Genomic DNA, 14,956 nt, shown 5'->3' on the forward strand with positions numbered 1-14,956 from the left:
TTTGGTGTGTTGGGCTAGGTAAGTGACTTCCTCTTCAGGAAGATTGACCGGTAGAAGGACAGATTTGTCCAAGTTAATAGTTGATACTCTCTTGAAAGCCTCAAATCCCGTCAGGAGTGAAGGAACCGAAATGTTAGGTGAGCGTAAAGTAAAGATAATGTCATCCGCATATAAGAGGCATTTCTGATGAAAAGAGCCAAATTCCAGGCTTTTAATGTTAATATTGCCTCTGATGTGGATGGCTAGTGTCTCCACTGTTAGGGCAAATAGGAGGGGGGAGAGGGGACAACCCTGGCGTGTGCCATTGTGTATTTAAAGCTGTGGGACGCTACACCGTTAGCTCGAACTATTGCTGTAGGGTTAGTATATAGTGCTCTAATTATGTTGAGAAATGTTATGGAAAAAACACCATTTCGCCAGGGTCGACGAGAGAAAATCCCAGTCGACCCTGTCGAAAGCCTTCTCGTCATCTGTTGAAAGAATCATCATTTGTAATTTATTGGTATTTGCTGTATATAAGGTTTGAAGGACCCGAATTGAATTGTCTTTGGCCTCCCTCCCCGGGATGAAACCTACCTGGTCCGTGTGGAACAGGCGGGGCAGATATTTATTGATACGCATGGCTAGTACTTTAGCATATAGCTTAACATCAATGTTTATAAGAGAAATGGGGCGGTAGTTTTTAACTTGTTCAGTGGGTTTGCCAGGTTTAGGGATAACCGAGATAGATGCTTCCAGGAGATTTTTGGTGAATATGCCTTGGTGGTCAATTGATTGGAAAAGCTCAAGAAGATGTGGACTAATTTGTGTGTATACTGTTTTTAGGTACTGTGTAGTATATGTGTAGAGTATGTGTGTGTGTGTGCGTGCATGTGTGACATTTGCCTGATGCATTCTGGGACTGTGAGGTTTAGGCTGAGTGAAGGAGGCTTGTGCACAGAGTTGAGTATGTTCTGTTGTTGGAACCATAACTGGAAAGGGTAGAGTAGCTGGTGAAGGTTGGCAGGGTTGGGTAAGTGGGGCTGGAATCAGCGTGGTGGACCATACCTGGAGTTGTTTCAGTTCTTATTTTTTCTTTGGGAGCCAGGTGAATTTTAGGAAAGAAAAAATTGCAATAGAGACAGTAGGAAAGAGCTTTTAAACCCTGGTGATCCTGCATTGTGTGTGTAGTATGTGTATTTGTACTGTGTGTATAGTGAATGTACTACAACTTATACAGGGAGTGCAGAATTATTAGGCAAGTTGTATTTTTGAGGATTAATTTTATTATTGAACAACAACCATGTTCTCAATGAACCCAAAAAACTCATTAATATCAAAGCTGAATAGTTTTGGAAGTAGTTTTTAGTTTGTTTTTAGTTATAGCTATTTTAGGGGGATATCTGTGTGTGCAGGTGACTATTACTGTGCATAATTATTAGGCAACTTAACAAAAAACAAATATATACCCATTTCAATTATTTATTTTTACCAGTGAAACCAATATAACATCTCAACATTCACAAATATACATTTCTGACATTCAAAAACAAAACAAAAACAAATCAGTGACCAATATAGCCACCTTTCTTTGCAAGGACACTCAAAAGCCTGCCATCCATGGATTCTGTCAGTGTTTTGATCTGTTCACCATCAACATTGCGTGCAGCAGCAACCACAGCCTCCCAGACACTGTTCAGAGAGGTGTACTGTTTTCCCTCCTTGTAAATCTGACATTTGATGATGGACCACAGGTTCTCAATGGGGTTCAGATCAGGTGAACAAGGAGGCCATGTCATTAGATTTTCTTCTTTTATACCCTTTCTTGACAGCCACGCTGTGGAGTACTTGGACGCGTGTGATGGAGCATTGTCCTGCATGAAAATCATGTTTTTCTTGAAGGATGCAGACTTCTTCCAGTACCACTGCTTGAAGAAGGTGTCTTCCAGAAACTGGCAGTAGGACTGGGAGTTAAGCTTGACTCCATCCTCAACCCGAAAAGGCCCCACAAGCTCATCTTTGATGATACCAGCCCATACCAGTACTCCACCTCCACCTTGCTGGCGTCTGAGTCGGACTGGAGCTCTCTGCCCTTTACCAATCCAGCCACGGGCCCATCCATATGGCCCATCAAGCCTCACTCTCATTTCATCAGTCCATAAAACCTTAGAAAAATCAGTCTTGAGATATTTCTTGGCCCAGTCTTGACGTTTCAGCTTGTGTGTCTTGTTCAGTGGTGGTCGTCTTTCAGCCTTTCTTACCTTGGCCATGTCTCTGAGTATTGCACACCTTGTGCTTTTGGGCACTCCAGTGATGTTGCAGCTCTGAAATATGGCCAAACTGGTGGCAAGTGGCATCTTGGCAGCTGCACGCTTGACTTTTCTCAGTTTATGGGCAGTTATTTTGCGCCTTGGTTTTTCCACACGCTTCTTGCGACCCTGTTGACTATTTTGAATGAAACGCTTGATTGTTCGATGATCACGCTTCAGAAGCTTTGCAATTTTAAGAGTGCTGCATCTCTCTGCAAGATATCTCACTATTTTTTACTTTTCTGAGCCTGTCAAGTCCTTCTTTTGACCCATTTTGCCAAAGGAAAAGAAGTTGCCTAATAATTATGCACACCTGATATAGGGTGTTGATGTCATTAGACCACACCCCTTCTCATTACAGAGATGCACATCACCTAATATGCTTAATTGGTAGTAGGCTTTCGAGCCTATACAGCTTGGAGTAAGACAACATGCATAAAGAGGATGATGTGGTCAAAATACTCATTTGCCTAATAATTCTGCACTCCCTGTATATACTGTACATGCTACAGGCAGTCCTCCCATCTGTCCCAGATCCTAAGGGGTTTGTGACATTTTAAGATGTCTTCCTGACTTCCCATCCATAGCATCTCAACAAGGGATAATGTCACTGCTTTTAGGAACTGTCACATCTCACCCAGGACACACAAGACTGTGCCAAACTCCACACACAACAATTCTTCCGCATTCACAACCTGCCCAGACCCTCCACAACACACCCATGGCCCAGCCATCCTGTCAAAGCCACAGCTTCAAAATACTGGTGGTCCATTGCCCACAATTACCCTCACCTCTCTGTCCCAGAAAGCTTCCAGGAAATGTTAGGCAGTATATACAGATAAGAGGACACTACTACAGATACTATCTTCCAGGCTACAGCATCATACAGACTAAGATCTGGGACTACAAGTCCCAAAATTCTCTGGTGATATATGGGAAATATATTATTTGCATGATTAATAGTCATAAATTTATATGTGACACTTAAGGTTACTAAAATATCTATCTGCAACCCCCATTTGTTAGGATGTTGGCTGTCATAACTTTACATCAATGTAACACAAAGAAATATACAGGTACAAATCCCCAAATCTGGAATTCCAAAATCCAAACTTTTTAATTAATAATTTTTTTTTAAATACAATTATTGTATTTAACATGTATAAGCTGTATTATTACAGGTAAATATTTCCTAAATTACATAAAATATTGTTGTTTACACTTGGTCCCATCCCCTCTCAAAACTGTCCCATTTTACTGATGCAAATATTCAAAAATCCAGACTATACAGAAATCAGACCCGGACTGAACGTCTTGCATACCGGGCAAATGCCCGGTGGGCCACACAGTAGTTTAGCCCCGCCCACAGGGACTGCATTATTTTATTTATTAATTAGTATGTATTCAAATTTCAAATATAGACAGTATATTATGTTAGGCTCAGGCTGCAACATATAATAACGTCCGGCGGCCGCACACTGTGTGGTGGTGAGGTCAGGTGATTGAATCACTGAGGCACTAGTGTAGTGGCCAGCTGGCTGCTGTTGGCGTGGCAATTTTTTCCCCTCACACACCCGCAGTCAATTCTGCATGAATGATGGCCGCGAGCAGGGCACTATTCCTTTCCCGCACTTGCTTTGGGGGGCCGTCTGGGGCCTTGTGTGCAGAGATGCTGTGAGGCTGAGCTGAAGGCAGCGACCTGACCCAGTCGATCAAAGACCCAGCAGGTAATGCACGCAATATTTCTGATATTACGCTTCGCTAATTTTAAAATAAAGTCACAGTAAGCTCTAGGGAGAGACACCTCAGTCAGACAGTGTGCAGTCTATGAGACACCTTAATCAGGCAGTGTGCAGTCTATGAGACACCTCAGTCAGACAGCATGCAGTCTATATAAGAGACACCTCAGTCAGATAGTGTGCAGTCTATGAGACACCTTAAATCAGGCAGTGTGCAGTCTATGAGACACCTCAGTCAGACAGCGTGCATGCTATGTAAAATACACTATAGTCTATGAGACACCACAGTGAGACCGTGTGGTCAGTGAGATACCACAGTGAGACCACGTGGTCTGAGACACCTCACTGAAACTGAATGCTGTCTATGAGACACCTCAGTGAGACTGCATGTTGTCTATGAGACACCTCAGCATGTGCTGTCTATGAGACACCTCAGTCAGTCAGTGTGCAGTCTATGAGACACCTCAGTTTGACATGCGCTGTATATGAGACACCTCAGTAAAACAGCGTGCAGTTTATGAGACACCTCAGTGAGACTGCATGCTATATATGAGACACCTTAGTTAGACCATGTGCTGTATATGAGACAACTCAGTTAGACCATGTGCTGTATATGAGACAACTCAGTAAGAATGCATGCTGTCTATGAGACACCTCAGTGAGACTGCATGCTATATATGAGACACCTTAGTTAGACCATGTGCTGTATATGAGACACCTCAGTAAGACTGCATGCTGTTTATGAGACACCTCAGTGAGACTGCATGCTGTCTATGAGACACCTCAGTAAGACTGTGTGCTGTCTATGAGACACCTCAGCATGTGATGTATATGAGACACCTCAGTCAGACAGTGTGCAGTCTATGAGACACCTCAGTTTGACTATATACTGTATATGAGACACCTCAGTCAGACAGCGTGCATGTCTATGAGACACCTCAGTGAGACTGCATGCTTTATGGGACAACTCAGTGCGAGCATGTGCTGTGTATAAGACACCTTAGTAAAACAGCGTGCAGTTTGAGACACCTCAGTGAGACTGCATGCTATATATGAGACACCTTAGTTAGACCATGTGCTGTATATGAGACACCTTAGTAAGACTGCATGCTGTCTATGAGACACCTCAGCGAGACTGACTCTGTACTGTCTATGAGACACCTCTCTCTTTCTCTCTTTCTTTTTCCCTCTCTTTCTTTCTCTCTATTTTTTCTCTCTTTCTCTCTCTTTTTCTCTCTTACTCTCTAAGGGTCCAAAACGTTGTTCATTTGCAGTCCAGCTGAATAAAAGTCTCCTTGAAGTTATTTAAAGGGACAGTCAACACTGGAAATAACAGAATCCGATATTTAAAAATACCTTTTGCCCAGAAAATTCCTGGACACTTTTTAAGTGGGCGTGGAGAGGGTGTGGAGTGAGGCGTATCTTGGGCGTGGCTTCTCACTGCCTCAAATTCATTACGAAATATATATATATATATATACCAGGTTGTTGTTTTGTCTGTCTGAGGACGAGCCGGTCAGGCTCGAAAACGTTCACAATAAAGTGGATCAACAAGTAAGTCCTGTGGAGTGCACTTTCTTCAACCTGTCTATATATACTGTTTGTGCTCCCAAGGCATCTGACTGACAAGCTTGGAGTGCACTTTGTCTACAAATATATATATATATATATATATATATATATATATATATATATATATATATATATATATATATATATATATAACACAAAATGCACGGAATCAGCAGCCCAGGGTGCAGCAGAGCAGTATATCAACATGGAAAAAACAGAGCGCACTCCAATAGGAATCCTTTTAACAGTATCTCATTTTATTAATAATACTGTTAAAAGGATTCTTTTTGGAGTGCTCTCTGTTTTTTTTCTCCATGTATATATATATATATATATATATACATACATACACATACATACAGTCCATTTCACCCTGACTTAAGTTGGAGCACAATGTGACCCTGTGGTACATAATAAGCTTGTCTCCAGGGCAGGCCCGAGCGTCTGTGCAGGGAGCATATGTAAATACACGGTCGGGTAAATGGTTTGTACTTTGTACGTACCGTCCTCTGTGCTATTACCTAACGGGACCGGCATCGGCTGCGCCTGCACCTCTACTGTGTTTGTCTGACCGCGCTAATAAATTTGCGCACACGGTTATGAGCATCACAGCTGCAGGACTTGACGAATTCCCTCCAATGTCCACAAGCCTGTTTAGCATTAGCCCACCAATACCGAGTCTCGACCCTCTTCCCCCCGCCCACACTCCAGGCTCCGTATCTCCTCTTGGGCTAAGAGCTCCCCTTGGCAGCTAATTTTTTAAATCTGTGCTTACTCCTGCTTGCTGCGCCAGGGGAGCTCTTAGCCCGGAGCATTTAAGGGCAGTTCCGGGACACAGAGCGCCCGACCGGGATTGTCCCGGTGTAACCGGGGTGGGTGGCAACCATAACCGTACCCCTTTTGTCTTACCTACTTCCTTCTCCTAGTAATCATTGTCGATAACTTCTATAATATGATGTAAATATGGCAGCCTAACTTCCCCCACCGTTACGTAGCTACCTTCTTCTACAAATGATCAGCCAATCAGAATCCAATCCTCGGCCAGAAATTGCACGCCCTTGATTACTAGGAGAAGGAAGTACAGTATGTAAGTCAAAAGGGGTACGGTGCAGGCGGATCTTCGTTTTTTATTTTTAAATATCGGATTCTGTTATCTCCAGTGTTGACTGTCCCTTTAACATTGGTGGTGCTGCTATTCTTCTACCTTGCTGGTTTGTTTGGGGTAAGGTGCTTAACTCCTATAGCTGCGATTCCTCCCAGGCTTTTTTGTGGTCCCAGTCCGGCCCTGACTCCATTGGAATCTTAGTGAAGGATTGCTTTAAGTATACTTTCAAACTATTGCTCAATATTTTTATAAATAGTTGTGCTTAAAAAGTTAATTTTTACTATTAATACTAACTAAAAGTTGCAATGTCTCAACTCTCATTGTGGAAATTGACATATGTTGTAATGGAATTATCATTAAATATTAAAAAAAATAAGGATTTATTGTACTCAATCTGTTTTCCATTTGTAGTTGGTCTTGTATTAAAAATTACAAAGAAAATGAATTTTATGAAATCTATTTTTTATAATTATATTTATCTATATCAAGTTAATGTGACATATCCATATTAAAGGGACACAAACCCCAATTTTTTTCTTTCATGATTCAGATAGAGCATGCAATTTTAAAGTGAAGGTAAAGTGAAACGCTCTATTATAATTAATTACAGATATCAAGCAAAATAAATATAACTTTCATTCATCAAATTTTTCAAATATTTATATTACCGGAGATATCTTCTATTGCTCTCATGTATTCGGCTTTCCGAAAATCAACCCGTACAATTCTTTTTTTTTTTTTTTTTATAAACAACAATCACGTTGTTCTGCCATCCAATTGATTCTTTGGCCGTTAGGCGGCCGTCAATTTACGTCATAATACGATGGGTCTATATGCGCATGCGTAACATCTTCCACATCGCATTTGTCAAGCACGCGCGTCCACGTTTAGCGCATGCGCAGTATAAACTTCACTTTGTTGGCACAGTTGGGACAGCATAGGAACTCATTATGCGCATGCGCAGTTACTCCATGCTCGATGTGCACGAGCTTACTAGACACATATAGAGCGGGTGGCACCGCTCTATACGTCACAGTACCATAAACCAGGAAATGGAGGATGGGAGGAGAATCTGCAGGGAACGGTAAGAAAACTAAAGTTAAAAATATACAAAAATAAATATTTTTTTAAAAAACAAAACAAACCTAGCGACTGGATTGGAGTTAGTAAAAGGAACATAAATACGATTGCTAGTTAACAAAACTTTACCTTCACTTTAAGCAACTTTCTAATTTACTCTTATTATACATGTTTCTTCATTATCTTGTTATCTTTATTTAAAAAAGCAGGAATGTAAGCATAGGAGCCGGCCCATTTTTGGTTCAGAACCTGGGTAGCGCTTGCTGATTGGTGGCTTAATGTAGCAAGATACACAGTTATCAAGGTAAAATTTTGCCTTTAGGCTATCCTGTGAAGAATTCTCATAACACAATTTTAAATAATAATAATAATACATTTTGCATTAGCTTTAATATTTAGAGAATCATTCCCTTATGTGTTGGATATGGTAAATCTGTAAATCTTTTTTTTTTTCCCCAGAGTGATTTTATAGATCATGGTCATAGTTGCCAACAGTCCCTGATTTTCAGGGACAGTTCCTGGATTTTGTTGTATGTCCCTGGATTTTTTTTTTGTCCTTGGAAATTACCCCTAACAGGTACCAATGCCATAGTCAAAAAAAAGATGATGATGTTCCTGGAGTCATAATGAATTAATCGATTACTCCAGACTAGTCATCAGAAGCCATCATGAAGTATGCCCACAGGCCAAAATATTTAAATGAGATGACTAGAGTCATTCACTGGCTGTTCATGCTTGTAAATTAAATCAATAAGGTAATCTGTTCATGACTTTTGACTTCACAAACTTGATGATGTTGAAATGACATAGTTTGATGATCAGCAAAATACTCCAGGATGGTCTCTAGTAATCCTGTTTGTCTTGGGTGTTAAACATGTGGGGATAAAGTGGAAAATATGGCTGTCTCAGCAGGACTGAGCTCAAAATCAGGGACTATCCCTCTTAAATAGGACAGTTGGGAGGCCGAAGTCATCTCAGTTTATTAAAAACATTTCATAAATGTGAAAATGTATTTAGTTTTATTGAGTTACAGTATGTTAAATGGGCATAATAACATAATATTGCAGTCGCTTGCATTCAGAACTATGAGTTTAACTCCTTCATAGATATGAACATGCAATATTCCAATAGGAAACTGCTGCAGCAAATTACAGCATTTACTTTCTTGTTTTACTTTAACCTAACTGCGCTCAGCGATGCTAAGCAGATCAGTTTTACAGAAAAACTAGGCCTTGAGAATGTCTACTTCGTAGTAACGTCGTTGCTATAGCAACGCTTCCAATCAGTGCCTTGCGCGATCCCGATTCTTGACGCGTCATCCCTAGTTCCAACCTCTGAGTGGCAGTGCTCGTTGCTGATCCCGCAATTTTGATCCGTGTACTTAGTGTGTGATATCACTGTCAGGGGGTGGTACTGCTTGTGAGAAATTACCCCAATGGCTGATGATGCTGAATGGGTACTTGAAAGTATTCTGGGCTTTATGAGCGGTCCTATTTGGATGACGCCAGTGATGGACTTTGTGGAGCAAAAATGCTCAGGTAAAAACAATGGGGTTGGGAGCATAGAGCGTTTTTAATGAGCTGAGACGTGACAGGAATCATGTTAGGGTTACATTGGGAGCGTTAACGTAAAGGAGGAAATAAAGGTAAACAAAGTAGACAGTAGATTCCTTGCACTAAATTAGAGCTTGACAGGAATACTTGCATGACGTATATTATATGGATTAGTAATAGAACGTCACACTGCGGTTTGGCAATTAAAGAGTGTGTGCATAATATAGTCAAAATATGTACTGTGGCAAATGATTTAATAATACAGAAAATGTTCTACGTGTGTGCTTAACACTTAGCACTATGGTAGAGATTTAAAGAAATATTAAATATTCTGAATTGTTTGGTACTTTTGCTGTTAAAAGGTGCCTTTATAAGTTGTTTTTAGATCCCTTAGAAAAAGAAGTAATAATACTGGTAAAAGGGATATTAAATGGACATAAAATCACACATAATGAAACTATATTGAGGAAACAAAAACTGCTAACATATCTTAAAAAGTACTAAACAAACCATGGCCGTAGCTTTTTTTCCTTTGCTTTCTTAATACACACCCCTGCAAATTGCAGCTACTGGATGGAGGCCTGCACCCAGCAAATCCAGGGTCCCTATGACCATAATTCACATGAGTGTGCATTTAGGGGACAGTGGTAAACTCTGGAGTCAGTAGTACCTTTGTCTCTTTTCAGAAGGGGAATGTCTGTTTTTTGAGCAGGTGATATATTTTCATTATGGATTTGTGTCAGGACCTTTGTGCCCCTTTAAACCTAATGTTTTCAATCATATACAGTATATTATATGCATGTGTATTATTTCAGGCATTGTGATTTCTTTGTCAGATGTAGCCCAGCGCTGGATGTATTTTTAAAGTGAAACACACAAATATCGGTATTTGCACGTACTGTATATTTGTGTGTTGTGCTTTTTTCCTCAAATTAAACCTATTCATATTTTTTTTTTTTGCTATAAAAAAGTAAAGCTGATCATCATATATTAAAGCACTCGTGAAATGCATTGCTTTTGCATAACTGATCCCCAAGGATTAGGTGAATCAGTGTTCTCCCCAGGACCTATTTAGTGGGCACACCACCTAGCTGATTATTCTGACCACCTGGCTAAAATTGCCAAATATTAACTTATCCAGTGTTTGTTGCACACATTATCATTAAATTGATGGTAAACATTTCCCTTGTATAAACAGATCCGATATTTTTAGATGGAGTTTAACTCATCAGTTGTAATGATACGCTATAACTTACTTTTTAATGTAGCAATGAAATTCAAATCCTAAGGTGCTTGTACCATCTGGTAATGACTCAATTTCTTAATTGCTGACATATTAGCCCCCACTGGTTCTCTGAGCAGCTGCAGTATTTAAAATGCTGGTGCACTGAGAAGATCTAGCTGTGCTTCACATGCACGTGCAGAGAAAAATATTAATAAAACAGTGATAGCGTTTACTAGAAGCAATTTTGCCAATACACGTATATTGCAAATATGTTTCTATTCAATGATTTAACTCATCTATGTGCATTTACATTTTGACCGGAATGTCTCTTTAAAAAATAGGCTTTAACTTATCTCCATTACAACTGATCAATTAAGCTCCATCTAAAAAATTGCTAACATTCCAGATCTGTTTATACAAAGGGGAAAGTTTACCATCATTTTAAATCAAGTTATGTTAAATTATGCAGTTAATTTATGCGTTGGATAGCTAAAGTAACATTTATAAATAACATTTTTTTTTATATTTCAAAGCATTAATCTGCCCTCACTTGGCTACTTCACAACGCCACCCGACTCACAATCTTAAACCCTCATTTTTTCTTTCAGGATTCAGATAGAGCATGCAGTTTTAAGCAACTTTCTAGTTTACCCCTACTATAAATTTCTCTTTGTTCTCTTGCTATCTTTATTTAAAAAGCAGGAATTTAAAGCTTAGGAGCCTGTTTTAGGTTCAGCACCTTGGATAGGGCTTGCTTATTGGTGGCTACATTTAGCAAACCAATAAGCAAGCATAACCCAGGTTCTGCACCAAAAATGGTCAGCTCTTAAAGGGACAGTACACTGTAAAATTGTTTTTATATGAATGTATTTTCAATGACTTGTTATACCAGCTGCAGAGTATACAATTTAAGAGAAATTGCATTTTTCGGTTTATTTGTGTATATGAAGTAGCTGGTTTTGTGATTTTAAACCACAGCCTATTACAATGGGCTGAGCTTCAGGTAATATCAGATCTTATTATGTTATCACTTTGTGTACACACACTTGCTTCCTTATCTTATATTTGTCTAGAAAACCAAAGCGCAATACTTAGAGAGAACAATGGAAAATTATAATTTTATTACTTAACTATCATGCCCCCCACTGAGAGTGTAATCTCTTTTGCTGGCTGTGTTTACTTAGGCTATTCAATAGAATATACTCCAGTATAGAAACTCTCAGGAGAAGTGAGGAAAAAGGAGAGGCACTTGTGTGTACCAGTAAAGAACAGGTTAATCAACCTAAAGTCCCCAAATTGGGGTACTCACATTTTTGTGGAGCACTCAGACAGTGCTATCAGGTGCAGGTTGGGTGTTTAGCAGCAACCCAGCTTACTTAGACCCCCACGGCAAGAGCAAGAACACTGGATCAGGAAAGCTGGAGCTCTGGAGCCACAAGGGCTGGGAGTAGGGGATAGTCCACAGCTTACAGCTCCCAATAGGAGTGATTGGTAAGTGGTGAATCGTAGGCAAACAGCAAAAGGTTCCAGTATATATAAAAAGATTTATTTAAAATCATACACAAATAAAAATAGGAACCATAAAGTAGGGTATGTGGATAGCCCTCCTTAAATATGCAACAAGTTTCATCAGGCAAAAAGTACAAACAATTAATAGCCTTTAAAAACACCAACCTTACCTAACAATCATGTGGAAAAATACATACACCTGGGGACCGCCCCTTCAGGGGTAGGTTCCCAACAGCTTAACCCTTCGTTTTAAAGTGTATATTTCATTACCTTAATGATTAAAATTCTAAACCTTATATATAACTATATGATCTCTATAATTTGGTTTAAAACTATGTGTGTAATATATTAAAATGTATATGTTTATTAAAGATACAACACATAAATCCTGCTCCTTAGGAGTATTATAAAATCATCATCAAACAAAACAATCTAAATTATTAAGAATTTTTTATCTTTTCATACCTGTTTATTTGGTACATATGTATATTAACATAAAAACAATTTGTTTTTTTGCTAATGATTATCATCAGTAGTAGGCATGAAAGTGAGGCGGGGATTATCATCATTAAATGAATGGCCAATTGTCTGGTCTGTAAGAAAAGTATTTTGTCAATTTCCAATAGTAGGAACAGGATAATAGGTGACTATAGAGCGATTGGTCATGTGACTATAGACGTAGTCATACAAGCTATGGGGGAGGTGCCAGATGGCGTCCCCATAGGTACGTCAGATCAGGAGCACTGATGTAAATGTGAGACGCTCATTGCTCTACTTCCATAAGCCCTCCCACACGTGACGCTATGATTGGATAGCAAGGGGACTTCTATTTACCATAATAATGGGGATATTTAAGAAAGAGCTTATATTTAAAGGAGTGACGTGAAATATTTACTAAAGAGTCTCTGTCTTTCTGAATACACGCTCTTAAGCTGTTTGTCATCCTAAGATGTAACCTAAGTGTTAATCGTGAATGTGAGGTGAGGGTTCTAAATTCCTGACATAAATTGGGAATAAAGCCAAACATACATACACAAACCTAATGTTGGATCTATATTAAACTAACAGATATTGGCAGTAGTTATAATTGTGGTATGAAAATAGATGCTCTAAGTCAGGGGTCGCCAACCTTTCAGGCCTCAGGGACCACTAAACTCACAATTTTGAATCCCGTGGACCACTAACATGATTTTTATTTTTTAAAAAAAAGGTACAAACCTGTATAATGTGTGTGTGTGTATATATATATATATATATATATATATATATATATATATATATATATATATATATATATATATATATATATATATAAATACATGATACACACATACTGTACATAACTAGTATAACCATAGCTAAGTTTACATTATGTATATATTTACACACTTTTAAGAATTATTTTTTGGGATTAACTAACTGAATGACAGAACTGAGAGAATACTTCTAAATGACAGATGAAGGGTGAGTGCCAACTTTTGAGCTGGAAACAGAGAGGCAGAAAGTGGGGGGAAAAAAGAATTATGTTTAATAAAAACACAAGACTTTCAAGTCATCTCCCCAGTTAGGAATTATTCAAAACTACTTATGATCATGGACAGACATTGGAGTCATGAATTAAGTTTATATCAGAAAGCTCTCAATATGGACTGATGTTACTGGCAATTACTATAATACTGGTGGGATATGGCTGATCTACTGTGTGGCAATTACTGGAATTCAGGTGGAATGGCTTTGTGCGCGGGAAAATTATTAGAACAAAAAATAATTTTATTTTTTTTTAATAATAAAATAAAAAGAAGATGGAGGGGAGGAAGACAGACAGTGATGTAAGTCCATCTGAAGGAATTAGGAAAACTACTTCAAAGAGACAGGTAAAGGGTAGAAAATAAATAAAATATGAGAAATAGAAAAATACATTTTTTTTAAGATTTTCTTTTTTTATATACTTTAATTCCACTATTTCAAGCCAAGACTATACCAACCTCTGCTGGCTTTATAATGGAATCATCTTCCTTTGAACAGTGCGCTGGGCGGGAGGAGTTAAAAATACAATCTAGCTATACAAGTTGCACAGTACTATGCAATGTGCGTAGGGAGATTGTAATTTAACTCCTCCTCTGTCAGTTTTCACTGATGTCCAGCCAGGCACTGTAGGGAGTTGTGGCACGACAGGGGTGACACCATCAGAAGAGATTAATTCCTGCTTGATGGTGTCAAGGACCACCAACATATTCTCATGGACCCCCAGTGGTCCATGGACCACTGGTTGGCGACCGCTGCTCTAAGTGATGGGTGTGATGATAAACATAAAAAGTGTATATTAATATGTGCAGGCTGCAATCAATCTATTGAATAATTAGTAATGTTAATGGATAAATAATGGATATAATACTATATCTGTCATGATGCTCCAATTTATGAAGTCCATTAGGTCATGAATATATTAATGACATATCCACCGTAGTGCTAAGGAAACTTGGATACCAGTAGCATATACAATAACTAATGGGAATAAAATAGTAATTTGAAATGATGGAAATAATCAAAACCATTAATCTTATGTAGTATGAGGATGATGATATTTGTCCTATGTAGTCAAGCCATAAGCATAGATTCAAAGTGTAAAATGGCAATACTAATAAATCGCTCTCATGATTGTGACATAAATAAGTGTAAATTATATAACATAAGTGTGTGGTCTAACATCTACTAATGCACAAAAAGTATGGGACTACGTCGTATAAAGTTCTCAATATATAATTCTAAATTAGTGTGGGGCATTTATTGTGATAAATACTGTGGTGTTAAATCACCCTAAATGTGACTGATTTAAAGAGAGGATGTCATAAAATAAAGTATACGTGGGAATACCATAATGTATG

The 14,956-nt window shown here is 38.7% G+C and overlaps 1 protein-coding gene across 1 annotated transcript in view; it reads left to right on the forward strand.

The window, feature by feature from the left end:
• The first annotated feature begins 9,118 nt into the window (after nucleotides 1-9,118).
• The window catches only part of CFAP36 (cilia and flagella associated protein 36), a 413,629-nt gene continuing 407,791 nt past the window's right edge, over nucleotides 9,119-14,956 (forward strand). The window contains exon 1 of the mRNA XM_053712018.1: nucleotides 9,119-9,322. Coding sequence (XP_053567993.1) covers nucleotides 9,220-9,322 — 103 coding nt within the window. The 5' untranslated portion in view covers nucleotides 9,119-9,219. The remainder of the gene's footprint in view (nucleotides 9,323-14,956) is intronic.

Source organism: Bombina bombina, chromosome 4, assembly GCF_027579735.1.
Source record: "Bombina bombina isolate aBomBom1 chromosome 4, aBomBom1.pri, whole genome shotgun sequence".
Taxonomy (NCBI): Eukaryota; Metazoa; Chordata; class Amphibia; order Anura; family Bombinatoridae; genus Bombina; species Bombina bombina.